The sequence below is a fragment of the Halteromyces radiatus genome (genome assembly GCF_025201355.1).
Source record: "Halteromyces radiatus strain CBS 162.75 chromosome Unknown BX664scaffold_1, whole genome shotgun sequence".
NCBI lineage: Eukaryota > Fungi > Mucoromycota > Mucoromycetes > Mucorales > Cunninghamellaceae > Halteromyces > Halteromyces radiatus.
Genome location: NW_026251687.1, coordinates 3,221,979 through 3,236,631, shown reverse-complemented (window position 1 = coordinate 3,236,631; position 14,653 = coordinate 3,221,979). Strand labels below are relative to the sequence as shown.

The following is a 14,653-nucleotide window of genomic DNA, read 5'->3' as shown; positions in this document are numbered from 1 at the left end:
AAAAAAAATGAAAGAAGAACCAAAATCCTAGCGAAAAGACTCTGCTCCCAAAAAAGAAAAAAATCATGCAGTCACTGAATTTTTTTTTTTCTTTCTCTTCCTTTCTCTTTTTTTTTTTTTTTTTTTTTTTCTTTCCTCAATCTTACCATGTCTGATACTGAAGATATCCCTGAACTTATTCCTGCGTAATTATATATATGATTCAAGTGAAACTAATATACATATATATATATATATATTGACAATTATTTATTTTATATTTATTATTATAGTCAAGTACAACAAACTCAATTCACAGTTGACGAAGAAAAGGAAGTCGATAAACGAAAAATACCTGTTACCATTGTTACAGGTACAAAGCATTTTTAGTATACATTATTAATTAATGTGAAAACACTTACATTACTCTATTTTTCTTCTTCTTCTTCTTCTTCTTCTTTCTTTAGGTTTTTTGGGAAGTGGGAAAACAACCTTACTGAATTATATTTTAACTGAAAAACACGAAAAGAAGATTGCCGTGATTCTCAATGAATTTGGTGAAAGTATGTATATTTTTAAACAAAAAAAAAGAAAAAAAAAAGGACATCTCATTTATGTTTGATCAAGGTAGCGATATAGAGAAATCATTATCAATCAATCAAGATGGCTCTCTATTTGAAGAATGGCTCGAACTTCGAAATGGTTGTCTCTGTTGTACTGTCAAGTAAGGAATGCACATATTTTTTATACCTTTTTTTTTTTCTAAATGAGTATCTCTTTATATATTCTTTCTTCTTCCATTTGTTTAACCAATATAGGGATAATGGTGTGTTGGCTATAGAAAATTTGATGAAAAAAAGTGGAAAATTTGATTACATCTTACTGGAAACAAGGTGAGCAAAAAATAAATGGCATTGCCTTTTTTTTTAAAAAAACTTTTATTGATTCATCTTTATAGTGGATTAGCTGACCCTGGTCCTATTGCATCGATGTTTTGGTTGGACGATGGACTTGGTAGTGATATCTATCTTGATGGCATCATCACATTAGTGGATGCAAAGCATATCCGAGAGGTAAAGATCTAAAAATTCAAAGTGACGATGAAAACTAAACCTTATTTCTAATGAACATTATTATAGTACCTTGGAGAAGAAAAACAAGATACTTCCATCAATGAAGCTCTCAAGTAAGTTAAGATTATATATATATATATATATGTATATATACTTATTATACTTTTTAATAGGCAGATCGCTATTTCTGATCGTATAGTGATCAACAAGACAGATTTGGTATCAGCTACGGAATTGGATCAACTGGAAGAAGATTTATTGAGTGTGAATGCTGTGGCAGAAATCATACGTACTGAACGATCAAAGTAAGGAAGGATATAGAGAGTGTTGATTGAAAAAAGAAAACAGAATAATTCATGTATCTTCTTCTTCTTCTTTTTTTTTTTTTTTTTTTTTTGTAGGATTCCTTTGGATTTTGTTTTGAATATTGGTGCTTATGATGTCAAAAATGTGGATTCTATTGCAAGACAAACTCAGAAAATCGACGAACATGGCAAATCCCACGCTCATCAATTAAGTCATGTAAGATTGATACTAGTGTGACCATTAAAAATAGATGATTAATTATTTCAAATTTACTTTATATATATTGTTTATAGGAAGTTCAAACCATATGTATTCAATTCAATACGCAGCTTGACAGTTTAGAAAAATTAGAAACTTGGATTCAGACATTACTATGGGAACACGCTGTGCCTGATGTCAATACTGAAGTACAACAGGACTCTCAACTCACGGTACTCCGATTGAAAGGATTGGTGCAAATACCCAAGAATTATCATAGTAACAACAACAACAACAATAAACATTTGGTGATTCAAGGTGTCCAAGAATTATATGATATTCAACCAGGTTATCGACAAGAAGATAATGTCCCTGCTAGTGAAAACAAGATTGTACTGATTGGACGGAACCTTCAATCCGATAAATTGTTATATTCATTTATTCAATGGTTAGAATTAGATTCTTCTTCTGTTCATTTACTTTAATAAACAATGCTAGTTATTAATTTACTATACATGGATGGTTCATGCGTTGACTCTTTGCCACGTCATTTTAAACAGCGATTAAAACGACAGAGAAAGCGAACAAAAAATCTCTAATTTTTTTTTTCTTTGTAGACGCGCTACTCTTTTCCTTCCTTATATCACATTATGTCTGACTCTAGTGCTTATATGGTGGCCAATCTTTTAGAAAAGGTAATTGAGATAATCTCTTCATTCCAAACATTTATACCTTTTCTTATACTGTTGTTTTGACACACACATATAGATGGATAGTGAAGACCGAGACTTTCGGTATATGGCTTTGAATGATCTTATGAATGAACTTCAAAAGAACTCTTTCAATAATGACTCTTTGGTGGAAGCAAAAGTGGTGGCTGCTGTTTTGAAATTGATGGGTGATAAGAACACAGAAGTACAAAATCTCGCTGTGAAATGGTAAAACAATAAAAAAGTAGAAAAATAAAACAAAAAAAAAGTGCTCACAACCGTATTTGTTTATGATATAGCTTGGCTCCTTTGGTAAAACAAATTAGGGAAGAACATATGCTGGACATTATCAACAAATTGTGTCAATTTGCTTCTCAACAAAAGAATGAAGAACTTCGTGGGATTGCTAGCATTGGTAAAAATAGAAATGAAAGAAAATAGCATATACCTTTTTGAATTATACTTCCTTAACTCTTTATTGTTGTTATTATTGTTATTATTTATTCTTTATTGATATGTAGGTCTGAAAACTGTCGTATTGGAGGTCAATCCTAATCGTGGTCATCGTGTCAGTGCAAGCATTATTCCAAAGCTGTTACAAATTCTTCAACAAGTAGGTGTTGTTTTATGAAGGAAAAGATACTAGTTAAATATAGTGATTAATCTCTATAATTTGTAGGCTGAAGGTGACTATGAAACACAAATGGATACACTAGATATCTTGGCCGATGTTATATCACGTTTTGGTGGTCAAATATCAGCGGCACAACAATCATCGATCCAACAAACCTTGTTACCTTTGTTATCTCATTCAAGAACAACCATCAGAAAACGAACAACAATGGCTATTGGTTACTTAGTTGTCCATGTGAATGATGCGTTATTTGATACTACTCTGCATTATATATTGGAAGGACTAGAAAAGAATCAAAACTCTGATGACAAGCTACGAACATTTGTGCAAGCCAGTGGTATTTTAAGGTACTCTATATATCATCAACCATTCTCTCTCTCATTTTTCTTTTTCATTCCTTTACTGTCTTCTTTCTTAGCCGATATAGCCCTACTCGACTTGGAAAACATTTATCTGAAATTGTGCCCATTATCACAAAATATGCTCAGGAAGCCGATGAAGATGATGAACTTCGTGAAATTAGCTTGCAAACCTTGGAATCATTTGTTGTGCGATGTCCCACTGAAATCACTGTTTACATTGATCAAATTATTACTCTTGGTTTGGAATTCTTGAAATATGATCCTAACTTTGCAGATCATGATGTAAGAGAATTTCACTTTATTACTATCTTTATTGTATTATATTCTAATTATCTTGTTTACATAGGAAGATGATGATATGATGGATGAGGATGAAGAAGAAGAAGATGAAGAAGATGAATATGATGATATTGCGTAAGTTTATATACATATTAGAAAAAAAAGGGGGTTATATTGACTTCTCTTTTTTGATGTATATATATAAGAGAATATTCGGATGATGACGATGATATGTCTTGGAAAGTACGCCGTGCAGCAACCAAACTATTGACATCTGTGATTGAAACTCGTTCCGATCTTCTATTACAACTTTACGAATCAGTATCACCAGCTCTTATCAGTCGTTTCAATGAACGTGAAGAATCTGTCAGAATCGATATCCTCAACGCATTCATTGCCCTTCTTCGCCAAACAAACTTGTACAGCTCTGACGGACATTCTAGTGCCATGACGAATGAATTTGATCTTGAATTTGACATGCCTAGTTATGATGAAGGATTCATATTAAAAGCTGTAGATACTGTATCAACAACAAATATGGATATTACTGAAGGGTAAAGAAAAGAAAATCATGAAACAAGGGGAAAGAAAGATGACCATCTATTCAGAAACAAGATTAAACCAGGAAACCTTTTTTTTTTCCTTTTATTATGATAGTCCAAAACAGCAACTTCTTGCTCAGGTACCCAAACTCTGTCGCACATTGTCAAAGCAATTATCATCAAAATCAACTCAAACCCGTCAAATCGGCTTCCACCTATTACATGTGGTGATCACTGTACTACATGGTGGATTGGATAATGAGATTTCCTTGTTTGTTCCGGTCATTGAATCATCATTATCAACATCAACTTTGGATTTACAACAATCAGCCATGTCTTCCAATCTAAAAATTGAAGTCCTATCTTTCTTACGTACATTTTTACGCACTCATCCTGCGAACGTGACCCAACCTTACCTACATCAACTATGCCCTGCAATTATTAACAGCATCTCTGATCGGTTTTACAAGATTACATCGGAAGCTTTTATGGTTTGTATTGAACTTATCAAGTCTATCCGCCCTATTCAACGTATTCCCAATACAAATGAATACAATATTGCGCCTGTGAATCAAGACTATGTAGGTTATATTATGGAAATCTATCAATTGACACTTAAGGTACTTGGAACAAACAATGCTGATCAAGAAGTCAAAGAAAGATCTATCATGTGTCTTGGAGCTTTGTTGGCTCAAGCGGTGGATGTATTAGAATCAGAACAACGACATGCATGGAATGTCCTCTTGGAAAGATTACAAAATGAAGTGACAAGACTGATCAGTGTCCGTACTTTGGCTATTGTGTCTCAAAGTCCTGTGGCTGCAGGTGAAGAGTTGGCTCGCTGTGTTCTTACTGCTGTTGATGGTATTGCTCTATTGTTAAGAAAAAGCAACAGATCTCTCCGTGTAGCAAGTCTTGAATGTTTGAATATTTTGATCAAAAGGTGAAAAGAAAATAGATAAAAAAAAAAAAAAAAAAAAAACGAAATAGTAAACAACTTTTTTTTTTATCTTGAAATGATAGATTTGGTACCAAGATCAGTGATCAAAGCTATCAACAATTACTGACCGAAGTTCGACCTCTGATTACTGATTCCGATCTACACCTTTTACCTCTTGCCTTGCAACTCGTTGATTCTATCATTACTATTCGACCCACTTCAGTCACTGATATCAAGGTGTTGATTTTACCTACCCTTTTCCAATTGATTCAGTCACCTTTACTTCAAGGAGCTTCACTCAAGAGTTTGTTAAATCTTTTTGCTTCCTTGGGACGAGCCAGTCCAGCGGATTATGATGTCTTTATCAAGGGTTTGGTGGATCCTCTTTTATCTGCTCATACTGTTGGTGTTTCTGCTGGTGGTGTTGCTGCAGTAGCTAATAAACAATCTGCTTCTACTGTCGCTCAATGTGTCGCAGTTTTAGCCATCAACAACGATCAAGCCCATTGCGAATCTACAGTGCGTACATTCTTGGATTATATCAAAGTAAAATTTTAACAAAAAAAAAAAAGATTTATTTCCTTGAGTAATTGATTCCTGTTTTTTTATTTTGGCATATAGAATGCATCATCCAATGACTCTGTTCGCTATCTCAGTCTTTTGATCTTGGGTGAAATTGGTCACAAAGTGTAAGTATTGATTATAAGGAATTATAATGAATATTTTTCTCGATATCCACCATTTGACTTTTTTTTTTTTTTTTTTTTTTTTTTGATAGAGACTTGAGTAGTCATGATTCCATCCACAATGATATTCTTAATTTGTTCAGTGCTCAATCTGAAGAAGTCAAGTTTGCGGCGGCATTTGCATTTGGAAATCTTACAGTTGGCAATATTGGCAAGTACTTCCCATTGATTGTATCTCAAATCAAAGAAAAACCAAAAAGAAGATTTTTGTTATTACATGCTTTAAAGGAAGTAAGTCATAGAAAAAAAGATATATTATGATGATATCCATTTTTTACTGACATTTTATATAGGTGATTACTCGTTGTGATTATCAAACACCAATCATTGCACTTGAGGAAGCATCTGATGATATATGGACGCTACTATTGGAAAGTAGTGAATCGGACCAGGAAGAAGGCACTCGATCAGTAGTAGGCGAATGTCTTGGTAAACTAGCCTTGACCAATTCATCAAAGTATCTTCTTCAATTGGAGGTAAAAATCAATAAAAAAATCAATAAAAAAAAAAGTCAAAAAAATAGATTGATTATTTACATATTCTCTTTTCTTTGGTTTGTCTCGTCTTCGTTCCTTAGGCTCGATTGGCATCCCCTTCTCCTCAAGTACGAGCAACTGTTGCTACTGCGTTCAAGTATATTGTTGTTGATCCCATACAGAAGAATGATGATTTACTGAAACCCGTTGTCGCTCAATTCTTACTCTTATTGGAAGACTCGGATATTGTAAGTTCAAGAAATGAAATATAGTGTTACTACACTAACAGGTCTTTGCTGGATTGGATAGAATGTTCGACGATTAGCCCTACTGACAGTCAATTCAGCTCTTCATCGCAAAGCCTACCTCGTGCGTGATGTCTTACCTTCTTTGTTACCTCTCCTTTATCAAGAAACTATTGTCAAGGTAAGAATGAAGACAATAAAATAAGAAAAAAAAAATAAAAAAAGGGGTGATAATCTTGTTTTTTTTTTTTTTTTTTTGACAATCTCCTCATTTTGGTTCTATTGACCACGTAGGAAGAATTGATCCATACCGTAGAAATGGGACCCTTCAAACACAAAGTGGATGATGGCTTGGAACTTCGAAAGGTAAAAGGGGAAAATAAAGGAGGAAGAGGAGAAGGAAGAGTGAGGCTGCGTAGAACGTGGCATTACGATTGGAATGTTTATGCATCTATGATTATTTACTCTTATTTATTATTTTAGGCAGCATACGAATGTTTGTATACATTATTATCTACATGTTTAGATAGGATTGATATTCATGGTTACTTGGATTGTGTTCGAATTGGCTTGAATGATCAACATGATATCAAAATGCTTGTTTACTTGATGCTGATTCGGCTTAGCAAAGTAGCATCTACGGCAGTATCTCAAAGTGAGTAAATGAAAATAGGATCATGGAGGTCATACTGATATATATATATATATATAATTTATTGATTGGTTTATAGAACTGGATGATTTGGTGGCTCCTTTGAAGGCAACTCTTGATTTCAAGATTCGAAGCAATGCTGTGAAACAAGAATTGGAAAAGAATCAAGAATTAGTTCGTGCCACTATTCGTTGTATAGTTGCTTTGTCTGTGATCTCTGAAACTGGTAAGGAAAATTAACTAATAATAATAATAAAAAAAAAAACCAACCTCACTCTTCTTCTTTTTTTTTTCTTTGGGAAATGAAAATAGGGACTAGCCCCAAGTTTGAACAGTTTGTGGAAGAAGTACGATCTGGTCCTTTGGCAGATGAATACAAAACAACAGCATTTGAAGTTGGGAAACGGGAATCAAGATCTGGTGATTATATGGATCTTTCATCGTAGAATACTTACGCTCAACAGACGGATGGATTAGTATTAGCCTGTAGTACTTCTTTTTTTATTTTATTTTATTTTTTTATTTATTTTTATTTTGTTTTACTCCCAAAATAAAATATCAAATCGCGTTTTATTATATAAGAATGATGACTTTCAAATTGTTTTACTGCTGATTGATTCAAACAAAATGATAAGTGGATGATGGATGGACGTGCGACAGAATTGGGGGACTAAGATTCATTATAAAATAGTGAAGGTGAGGGAACATCGCCAAAAGTCAATAAACAGCACTGGCTTTCTTTCGAGAAAGAAGAAAAACTATTGCCACTTAAAAAGGACCAGGTTGCACATGGAATCATAGAGACCAAGAAGGAAAATCAGTGAAAAGAGATATTGCGGCTACTACTTGACATCATCACAAGCACGTTTTTAACATGTGAACGAAGACCTCGAGAATAGTAATCAAAAACAAAACAAAACAAAAGTGAAATAATATGAGAGATATGATACTCACTGCCAATCATCATCCTTTTTGTCATAAGTATGATAACAGGGTCCTATCAAGGGATTATCCTTAAATAGTGCCGAATGACTCTTGCCTGGAAACTAAAATAATAAAGGAGTAATGAGGATGCTGTGTGCTTGAAGAGAGGAAAAAGAAAAAAAAAAAAGGAGATTGATTTATCTGAGAAGACAAATATACAATAATGAACATATCTTATTATGATTGATTGCCTTTTTTTGGTTGACCTTTTTTTTTTTTTTTTGTGGTTGCGTTTGAACCAAATACACCTAATAAATCCCTTGTTTCTCCTTTACTATTGATGCAACTTTGAATAAAAGGGATGGATATGATTATAAGTCTTTTTTTTTTAGGATTATTTCATAATCGATGATATGATCATTGATATTATCTTGTGATTATCTTAATTAAAATGAACTGTAGCACTTAGCGTCAATAGAAATGAAAATATAACAAAGAATTATCGGCTGTTGTCATGATAACGATATTGAGTGCGACCATGCAAATCAAAAATGGTCAAAGTTGATTCTCCGCGGTCTGTCAGGGACGCAGATCTTCCTGGTCATATTCACCACTTTCGTACCCGCGTCTTTTTTTTTTTTTTTGGCATTCACCTCCTTTTATTTATTTGTATTCACAAAATCTTGATTGATTACTACTCCTAAAGATGGATTTCCTAATATATATTTGTATTTTAACCTGTTCTCTGAAAAAAAAAAAAACTTCAACAAAAGCAGTGAATCTCATAATTCATCTCTTTTCTTTTTTTTCCTCTCTGTCTCTCTTTCTCTTTGTTTTTTTTTTCTTTTTTAATCTCTTAATATATTCACACTATATAATGCAAATCGAAAGACTATTTCACAATAGTAGTTTTTCAAAAAAGAGACGATCATCATATCTAGGTGGGAGTAGTATGTCATCTGGCAATGGGGAATCCCTATTATCTGCTCGAACACCTAAATCAATTAGTAAATCAAGACGATCATCATTAGTGGCAGATGCTATAGGAGGAAGTAATGGTGGAAATATTGGAGGTAATCATATGATGGCATCCATCTCTACACATCACAATCATCATCATCATCATGGAAACAACAGTATTTATTATCGTAGTAATGATATGCTTGACGTCACTATGGATAACAGGCGGAGTAGTCTAGTGAATATAGGGTTTGGTTCATCAGGTACCGATTATACTTTTCCTCCTATCGAATCTACGGAATGTACAATGATGGAAGATGTGGAATCAACCAACACAATCATCACCACCGCCGCCGATACTACTACAATAATAACTAACCCCTCTACTCTATTTTTGGAACATCCCACATCACTGGAACAACAACAAGTATTTCTTTCAAGTTCTTCTTCTTGTTCTTCTTCAACAGCATCATCTTCATCTCTTATATCTACAATAAGCAATCCATTATCATCATCATCAACAACGTTGATATCATCGCGACCTAGATCATCTTCTATTACCAGTATGACTGCAGCATCAATGAAAATATCAATTCAATCGATGAATCTTCCTAATTTTGATATTCATACTTTATATAAAATCAAAAAACGACGATCATCTTCTGGTGACTTGGAACATCATCATAAAAATCAACACATGCTATTAAAAGACATTTGTATACAAGATATCCGAAAAGAGGGCCTAAAAACAATGTTGAAATCAAAAATACCTTTATGTTATTTCCTATATCACTTATTGGAAGAATATAGTTGTGAAAATTTGGTAAGATAAGAAAGGATATTATTGAGGGGAAACCAAAAAAAAAAAAAAAAAAAAAAAGAAAGGAATTGAGATGTTTGTACTCGTGCAGATAAAAGTCCTTCCTTTAGTTGAATGATTTTTTTTTTCTTTGTTACTCCTTTTGGTTCTCATTATTCAATTTCCTCCTTTTTTTTTTTTTTTTTCTTCTCATTCTTGTTTTTATTTGTTAGTTTTTCTTTTTAGAACTAGAACAATATGATACAATAGATTTTGTTTCTACTGTTCAACAATTAGCTACAGCACAACATATATTTGATATTTATTTATCAAGGAATAGTCAATTTGAAGTGAATCTGGATGATAAAGTACGATCAGATGTGATGCTAGCTTTGGCAAATCGTAATGTGAATGGATGTTTCCAAACAGCTAAACGTGCAGTTTATTTACTCTTGGAATCAAGTTTTATGCAATTTGTTCGTACGGATATTTGGAATCAAATGATTAGAGATTGTGGTAAAAAAAAAAAAAAAAAAAAAAAAAGGAACATTGGAATTTTTTTTTCTTTTGTCTTATTCGATTTCCTTTTATAGGTGAATCATCGGAATACTATGATACGGAGACTCGAGATAAAGCTGTCAATAATCTCATTGGTCATTTGGAGAGAATGCATGCTATGATTTATACAAATCCCCATACAGATACACCTATTTTTATGAATGTAAATCAATCTACAAGAAAACATCATGATATGGTGAAAGCCATGATTCATGAGTTTTGTTGTAGCGTAATAGGAGTTGAATTTGATTATTATCGATCATGTCCTTCACAAGACCATCTATCTATTCCACCTTCTCCAACTTCACAACAACAACAACAACAACAAAAGAGAGGTTTAAAGAATAAGCATGTAGTTTTATTCGATTTTTTTGGGAAAAAGCGTTTACATTGATACAATAAAGTTTTTCTTTCTCCACATTTCCCTATAAGGCAAGTCTACTGCTGCTTCAAAAAAAAAAATAAATTCCATTTTGTGTTTCGACTTTCCGCCCTCGTTTTTTTTTCCCTTTCTTTCTTCCCTTTCTTTCTTTCTTTCTTTATTTTTTTTTTTTTTCTATACCTTTATGACCACTAATGAATTTGGCAAATTATATTCATTAAAGTCTACTATTATACCATCTTCAAAGAATCACGATACCATGTTCTTTGTTAAAGATAATGATACTCTATATCCCTCCTTTATTGGTACCTCCAACGCGCGTCTACTATTTCAAACTGATGAAGCACATTTCGAGCAGAAACTTACCAGGTACATATATACATATATATGTATACTCTTCACCCCTTACATTGATAAAATAAAGGATTATTTCAATTATGACTCAATTCACCTTTTCCTTTTTTTTTTTATTTTTATTTTTATTTTTATTTTTATAGGGAACAGTATGACCCAATGGATATACACCTAAACTTTCCAAACTCAATACAGCAGGATGAAGATAATATCCAAGAAGAAACACTACGTAAGCTAGATGTTTCAACTATACCCACCATTCATGAAATTCTAGCAACTCCAACACAAAAACCATCCTCAACATCAGCCTCTTCTTCAAGAAACTTGTCTTTAACCCCTTCTTACCATCCACCTCAAGGTAGTCAGCAACAATGTCAAGTGGCCACCATTCCAGTCACAGCTGATGCTTCCACCAACGATCTTCCCATACACAAAGATACCATATTGAAAACAGGCCAATTATTATGTTGTAAAACAAGCATTTGGTATACCAGTAGACAACAACGAGATTTGAATCGATATCAGCGACGTTTTGGACGACAGCAACAACAGCAACAACAACAACAGCAAAGAGCAGTACAACGGCAAGAAACTAGACTTGCATGGCGTGAATTTAGAGCTGTATTGAAACCCGATTGTCTGGAACTATATCTTGTATCACCATTACTCTTGCACGGTCCTCGATTAGCTCATACCATTCAATTTTCATACACGAAGAAACCACTCAGAATCAATACCAACAAAAGTATAAAATGGTGGCAACCTACGTTATCCTCTAAGTCTTCTCATCTTAACTCTTGGCAATTTCAAAAACAACAACACAAAGAACGATATCATTCACAGACAAGTAGGGCCAAACTATCTCTAGCTTCCATGGCTGATTATACCATACGACTCGAATACCAAAACAAAACTGGTGGCACAACTGTATTTTTACTGCAAGCACCTACATCCATTGAATCTCAAGCATGGTATATGGCTCTTTATAAACAAATTCCCATGGTAAGCATGAATTTTGCAGCAACACATACGCCACAACATAATGTCAATCATCAACAGCACCACAATCAAAAACATAATCAGCAACTCACTCAGCTTTATTCTCATCAACACATCAGCAGCAAAAAGTCGATCCCACCTTTTCTGGATGTGATTATTCCATGTCTTCAAGAAAAGGATGATTATGGTGATACAATTACTCCCACTTTTGTCCGCGTGCCTCTGACTTCTGTGATGGATCAAGGTGCTCGATGTGTGATACGTGCGAATGATCTCAAGCACTGCCTCTTCAAAATGTTGAATGATGCCAAGATTCAAAAAGGGTGCAAGTATAAACTCATGGCTCCTGAAATGATGTCATTGTGTTGGCGACTTGGTCATCGTATCGAATGGATTTCTGATTCGGCTTCTTTGATTTGTCCACAGCTTATAGAAAAGGTATTAAAAAAAAAAAAGGACATATAGAAAATCAACACAAATCAAACTTATTTTGTTTTATATATTATTATTAGCAACATTCTTTGGAATTACGCAGTATGTCTCCTGATCAAGTATTAGAGGTATGCATTTATATTCAGACAAACTACAGAACAAAATCAATTGTATCTAATGATATTTCTATTTTGTGTTTTCCAAATGATTAGTCACCATTGTCTATGGAAGGTTTTTTATTGCAATCGACAAATGATAAAGGTCAATTCAAGCACAAGCACCAACAATCACAGATGTATGCTCTGATGGAGGGTCACTATCTCTTCCTTATTGATCCTTCAAAAGCCGTACTTCCTAATCAACAAGAAAATCAAAAACGTGGATGGAGTTTGAACTGGTTATCCGCTGCTACTTTGATGAACCTTTATCCTCGACGATATGGTAACGGTGGACAACAAAGACGACAACAACGGCAGCATCAACAACAGGATAATGGAGAAAAGAGCAATCAACATCACTTCTTTCAATCTATGCCAGGATTCTTTACAAAACAATCATCATCTTCACAGCATGGTCCAAGATCGTCCTTTTTCTTCCACCATTCTAACAAAAATACGTCAAATGAGAAGTCAGGGAACCGATATGGAAAAGGCAAAGTTATCAAAGGAACAGCAGCAGCTGTAACCAACAATCGCGATGATAATGGTGATCCTGATAGTGTTGATATGGACAATGATATGGAACTTCAACAGGAAGCAACAAGAATAGCGGATATGTTACGACGTGCTGGACAGGTTGGGTATGCGTATGCAGTTATTGATCTCAGCTTGGTCGATCGTGTACAACCTGTTCGGATCAAAAACAACAACAACAACAACAACAACAACAATAAGGAACCTGGGTCTTCAGCGACAACTCCTCCTTCAAGGACCGGCACATCAACTCCTTCGTCACCTTCCTCTCTTCAACATCGTACTTTTTCAGCCCTTTCTTCATCCTCTTCTTCTAATCAACTACTAAAAACAGAACTCTGCAAACGACAAAAACGACTATTTGAACTCGTGATGAATGACAATTCGACTAGACTTCAATTTGAGGCGACATCAGCACAAGCAATGTTTGAATGGGTACGCAGATTACGCAGAGGGATCACTTATGGAAAAGAATGTCAATCCAAAGGTATTGTACTGTCTCAAGCAATATCAAGTCTATGGTACAGACACATCCACAAAACCATTCTGGTAAGTAACCTTATATATATATATATATATATATATATATATATATATATATATTTGACTGATCAATCCAACTAAACACACTTTTACTTCTTTATTTCCCTATCTAGCAATCTGGTGTACTTTATGTTAGAAAGAATACGCAAAATACATTCCGACGGTACCTCTGTGTACTATCAAGAGGACGTGGCTTACTATTATATCGGTACAATCGACATGGTATAATGACAAAGAGACGTACAATTCGATTACAGCGCCAACAAAACAACAACAGTAGTACGCGGGCTACCTATGTCTATGGTGTGGATCATCCATCAGACCTGAAATCGAACGATGGACCAACAGCAATGATGACCTTGGATGGGGAACGATCAAGAAATGAAGGAATTTATCAATCTGCTTTTGTGGTGTGGCAACGTTACTCTCTTTCCAAGAATCATTGGATCATGCAAATCAAAGAACATATTAGTTTGTTGAAACTGGGACATCGACTTGGAAGAAAAGGTCATAGTTTTGTATTTCTGGCGTCCAATATGGAAGAAAAAGAAGCTTGGCTATGGGCGTTACAACAAGAACTCTCTAGTTAATTAGATCACTTTACGATAGTTCTCCATTTTATTTATTTATTTATCTATTTTGTACATAATGTAGACTTTCTTTTACTCTTTATCATGGACTATTGAGTAATAAACTAAATCTTTTTTTTTTCCTTTGACATGACTCCATTTTTATGATCTAGTCATATAATCATCATTCATCAATCATTGAAACTAAACTTGTTCATCACTCACTTTCCCGTATCGATCGTTTTGGCTAATATGGTTTTATATTTATGACACATTCATATTCAAATTAGAGTAATAAT

The 14,653-nt window shown here is 34.0% G+C and overlaps 4 protein-coding genes across 4 annotated transcripts; all 4 read left to right on the top strand.

Moving 5' to 3' along the window:
* The first annotated feature begins 122 nt into the window (after positions 1 to 122).
* Positions 123 to 2,065, top strand: BX664DRAFT_321961 (COBW domain-containing protein 6). Its single transcript, XM_051543396.1, has 10 exons — positions 123 to 185; positions 273 to 352; positions 447 to 542; positions 607 to 703; positions 798 to 872; positions 938 to 1,052; positions 1,119 to 1,165; positions 1,226 to 1,357; positions 1,454 to 1,574; positions 1,652 to 2,065. Exons 1-10 carry the CDS (start codon positions 148 to 150, stop codon positions 2,039 to 2,041), a joined length of 1,191 nt encoding a protein of 396 aa, XP_051405296.1. The 5' UTR covers positions 123 to 147; the 3' UTR covers positions 2,042 to 2,065.
* A 116-nt stretch (positions 2,066 to 2,181) lies between these two features.
* BX664DRAFT_321958 (armadillo-type protein) lies at positions 2,182 to 7,723 on the top strand. The gene is made up of 19 exons (XM_051543395.1): positions 2,182 to 2,251; positions 2,325 to 2,494; positions 2,566 to 2,681; positions 2,788 to 2,879; positions 2,946 to 3,247; positions 3,319 to 3,544; positions 3,609 to 3,676; positions 3,748 to 4,095; positions 4,199 to 5,026; positions 5,107 to 5,569; positions 5,645 to 5,712; positions 5,802 to 6,000; positions 6,063 to 6,245; positions 6,347 to 6,493; positions 6,555 to 6,671; positions 6,785 to 6,856; positions 6,974 to 7,145; positions 7,222 to 7,368; positions 7,455 to 7,723. The coding sequence occupies exons 1-19, from the start codon at positions 2,207 to 2,209 to the stop codon at positions 7,586 to 7,588; spliced, it is 3,897 nt and encodes a 1,298-aa protein (XP_051405295.1). The 5' UTR covers positions 2,182 to 2,206; the 3' UTR covers positions 7,589 to 7,723.
* A 1,295-nt stretch (positions 7,724 to 9,018) lies between these two features.
* BX664DRAFT_255121 (RGS domain-containing protein) lies at positions 9,019 to 10,418 on the top strand (the record flags this gene model as incomplete). Its single annotated transcript, XM_051540397.1, has 3 exons — positions 9,019 to 9,139; positions 9,602 to 9,849; positions 10,059 to 10,418. 3 exons carry the CDS (start codon positions 9,019 to 9,021, stop codon positions 10,416 to 10,418), a joined length of 729 nt encoding a protein of 242 aa, XP_051405294.1.
* Positions 10,419 to 10,926: 508 nt separating this feature from the next.
* BX664DRAFT_382217 (uncharacterized protein) lies at positions 10,927 to 14,497 on the top strand. The gene is made up of 5 exons (XM_051549027.1): positions 10,927 to 11,134; positions 11,263 to 12,556; positions 12,631 to 12,678; positions 12,763 to 13,791; positions 13,899 to 14,497. The coding sequence occupies exons 1-5, from the start codon at positions 10,950 to 10,952 to the stop codon at positions 14,373 to 14,375; spliced, it is 3,033 nt and encodes a 1,010-aa protein (XP_051405293.1). The 5' UTR covers positions 10,927 to 10,949; the 3' UTR covers positions 14,376 to 14,497.
* Positions 14,498 to 14,653: the final 156 nt, after the last annotated feature.

Bases quoted from the DNA above. Each gene is read 5' to 3' on its own strand.
- BX664DRAFT_382217 (XM_051549027.1), top strand. From the start codon at position 10,950: ATGACCACTAATGAATTTGGCAAATTATATTCATTAAAGTCTACTATT. The intron at 12,557-12,630 runs GTATTAAAAAAA...TATTATTATTAG, and splicing joins GTCCACAGCTTATAGAAAAG to CAACATTCTTTGGAATTACG. The intron at 13,792-13,898 runs GTAAGTAACCTT...TTCCCTATCTAG, and splicing joins ACATCCACAAAACCATTCTG to CAATCTGGTGTACTTTATGT.
- BX664DRAFT_321961 (XM_051543396.1), top strand. From the start codon at position 148: ATGTCTGATACTGAAGATATCCCTGAACTTATTCCTGC. The intron at 543-606 runs GTATGTATATTT...TGTTTGATCAAG, and splicing joins TCTCAATGAATTTGGTGAAA to GTAGCGATATAGAGAAATCA. The intron at 1,166-1,225 runs GTAAGTTAAGAT...ACTTTTTAATAG, and splicing joins TCCATCAATGAAGCTCTCAA to GCAGATCGCTATTTCTGATC.
- BX664DRAFT_321958 (XM_051543395.1), top strand. From the start codon at position 2,207: ATGTCTGACTCTAGTGCTTATATGGTGGCCAATCTTTTAGAAAAG. The intron at 2,880-2,945 runs GTAGGTGTTGTT...TATAATTTGTAG, and splicing joins TGTTACAAATTCTTCAACAA to GCTGAAGGTGACTATGAAAC. The intron at 5,713-5,801 runs GTAAGTATTGAT...TTTTTTTGATAG, and splicing joins GGTGAAATTGGTCACAAAGT to AGACTTGAGTAGTCATGATT.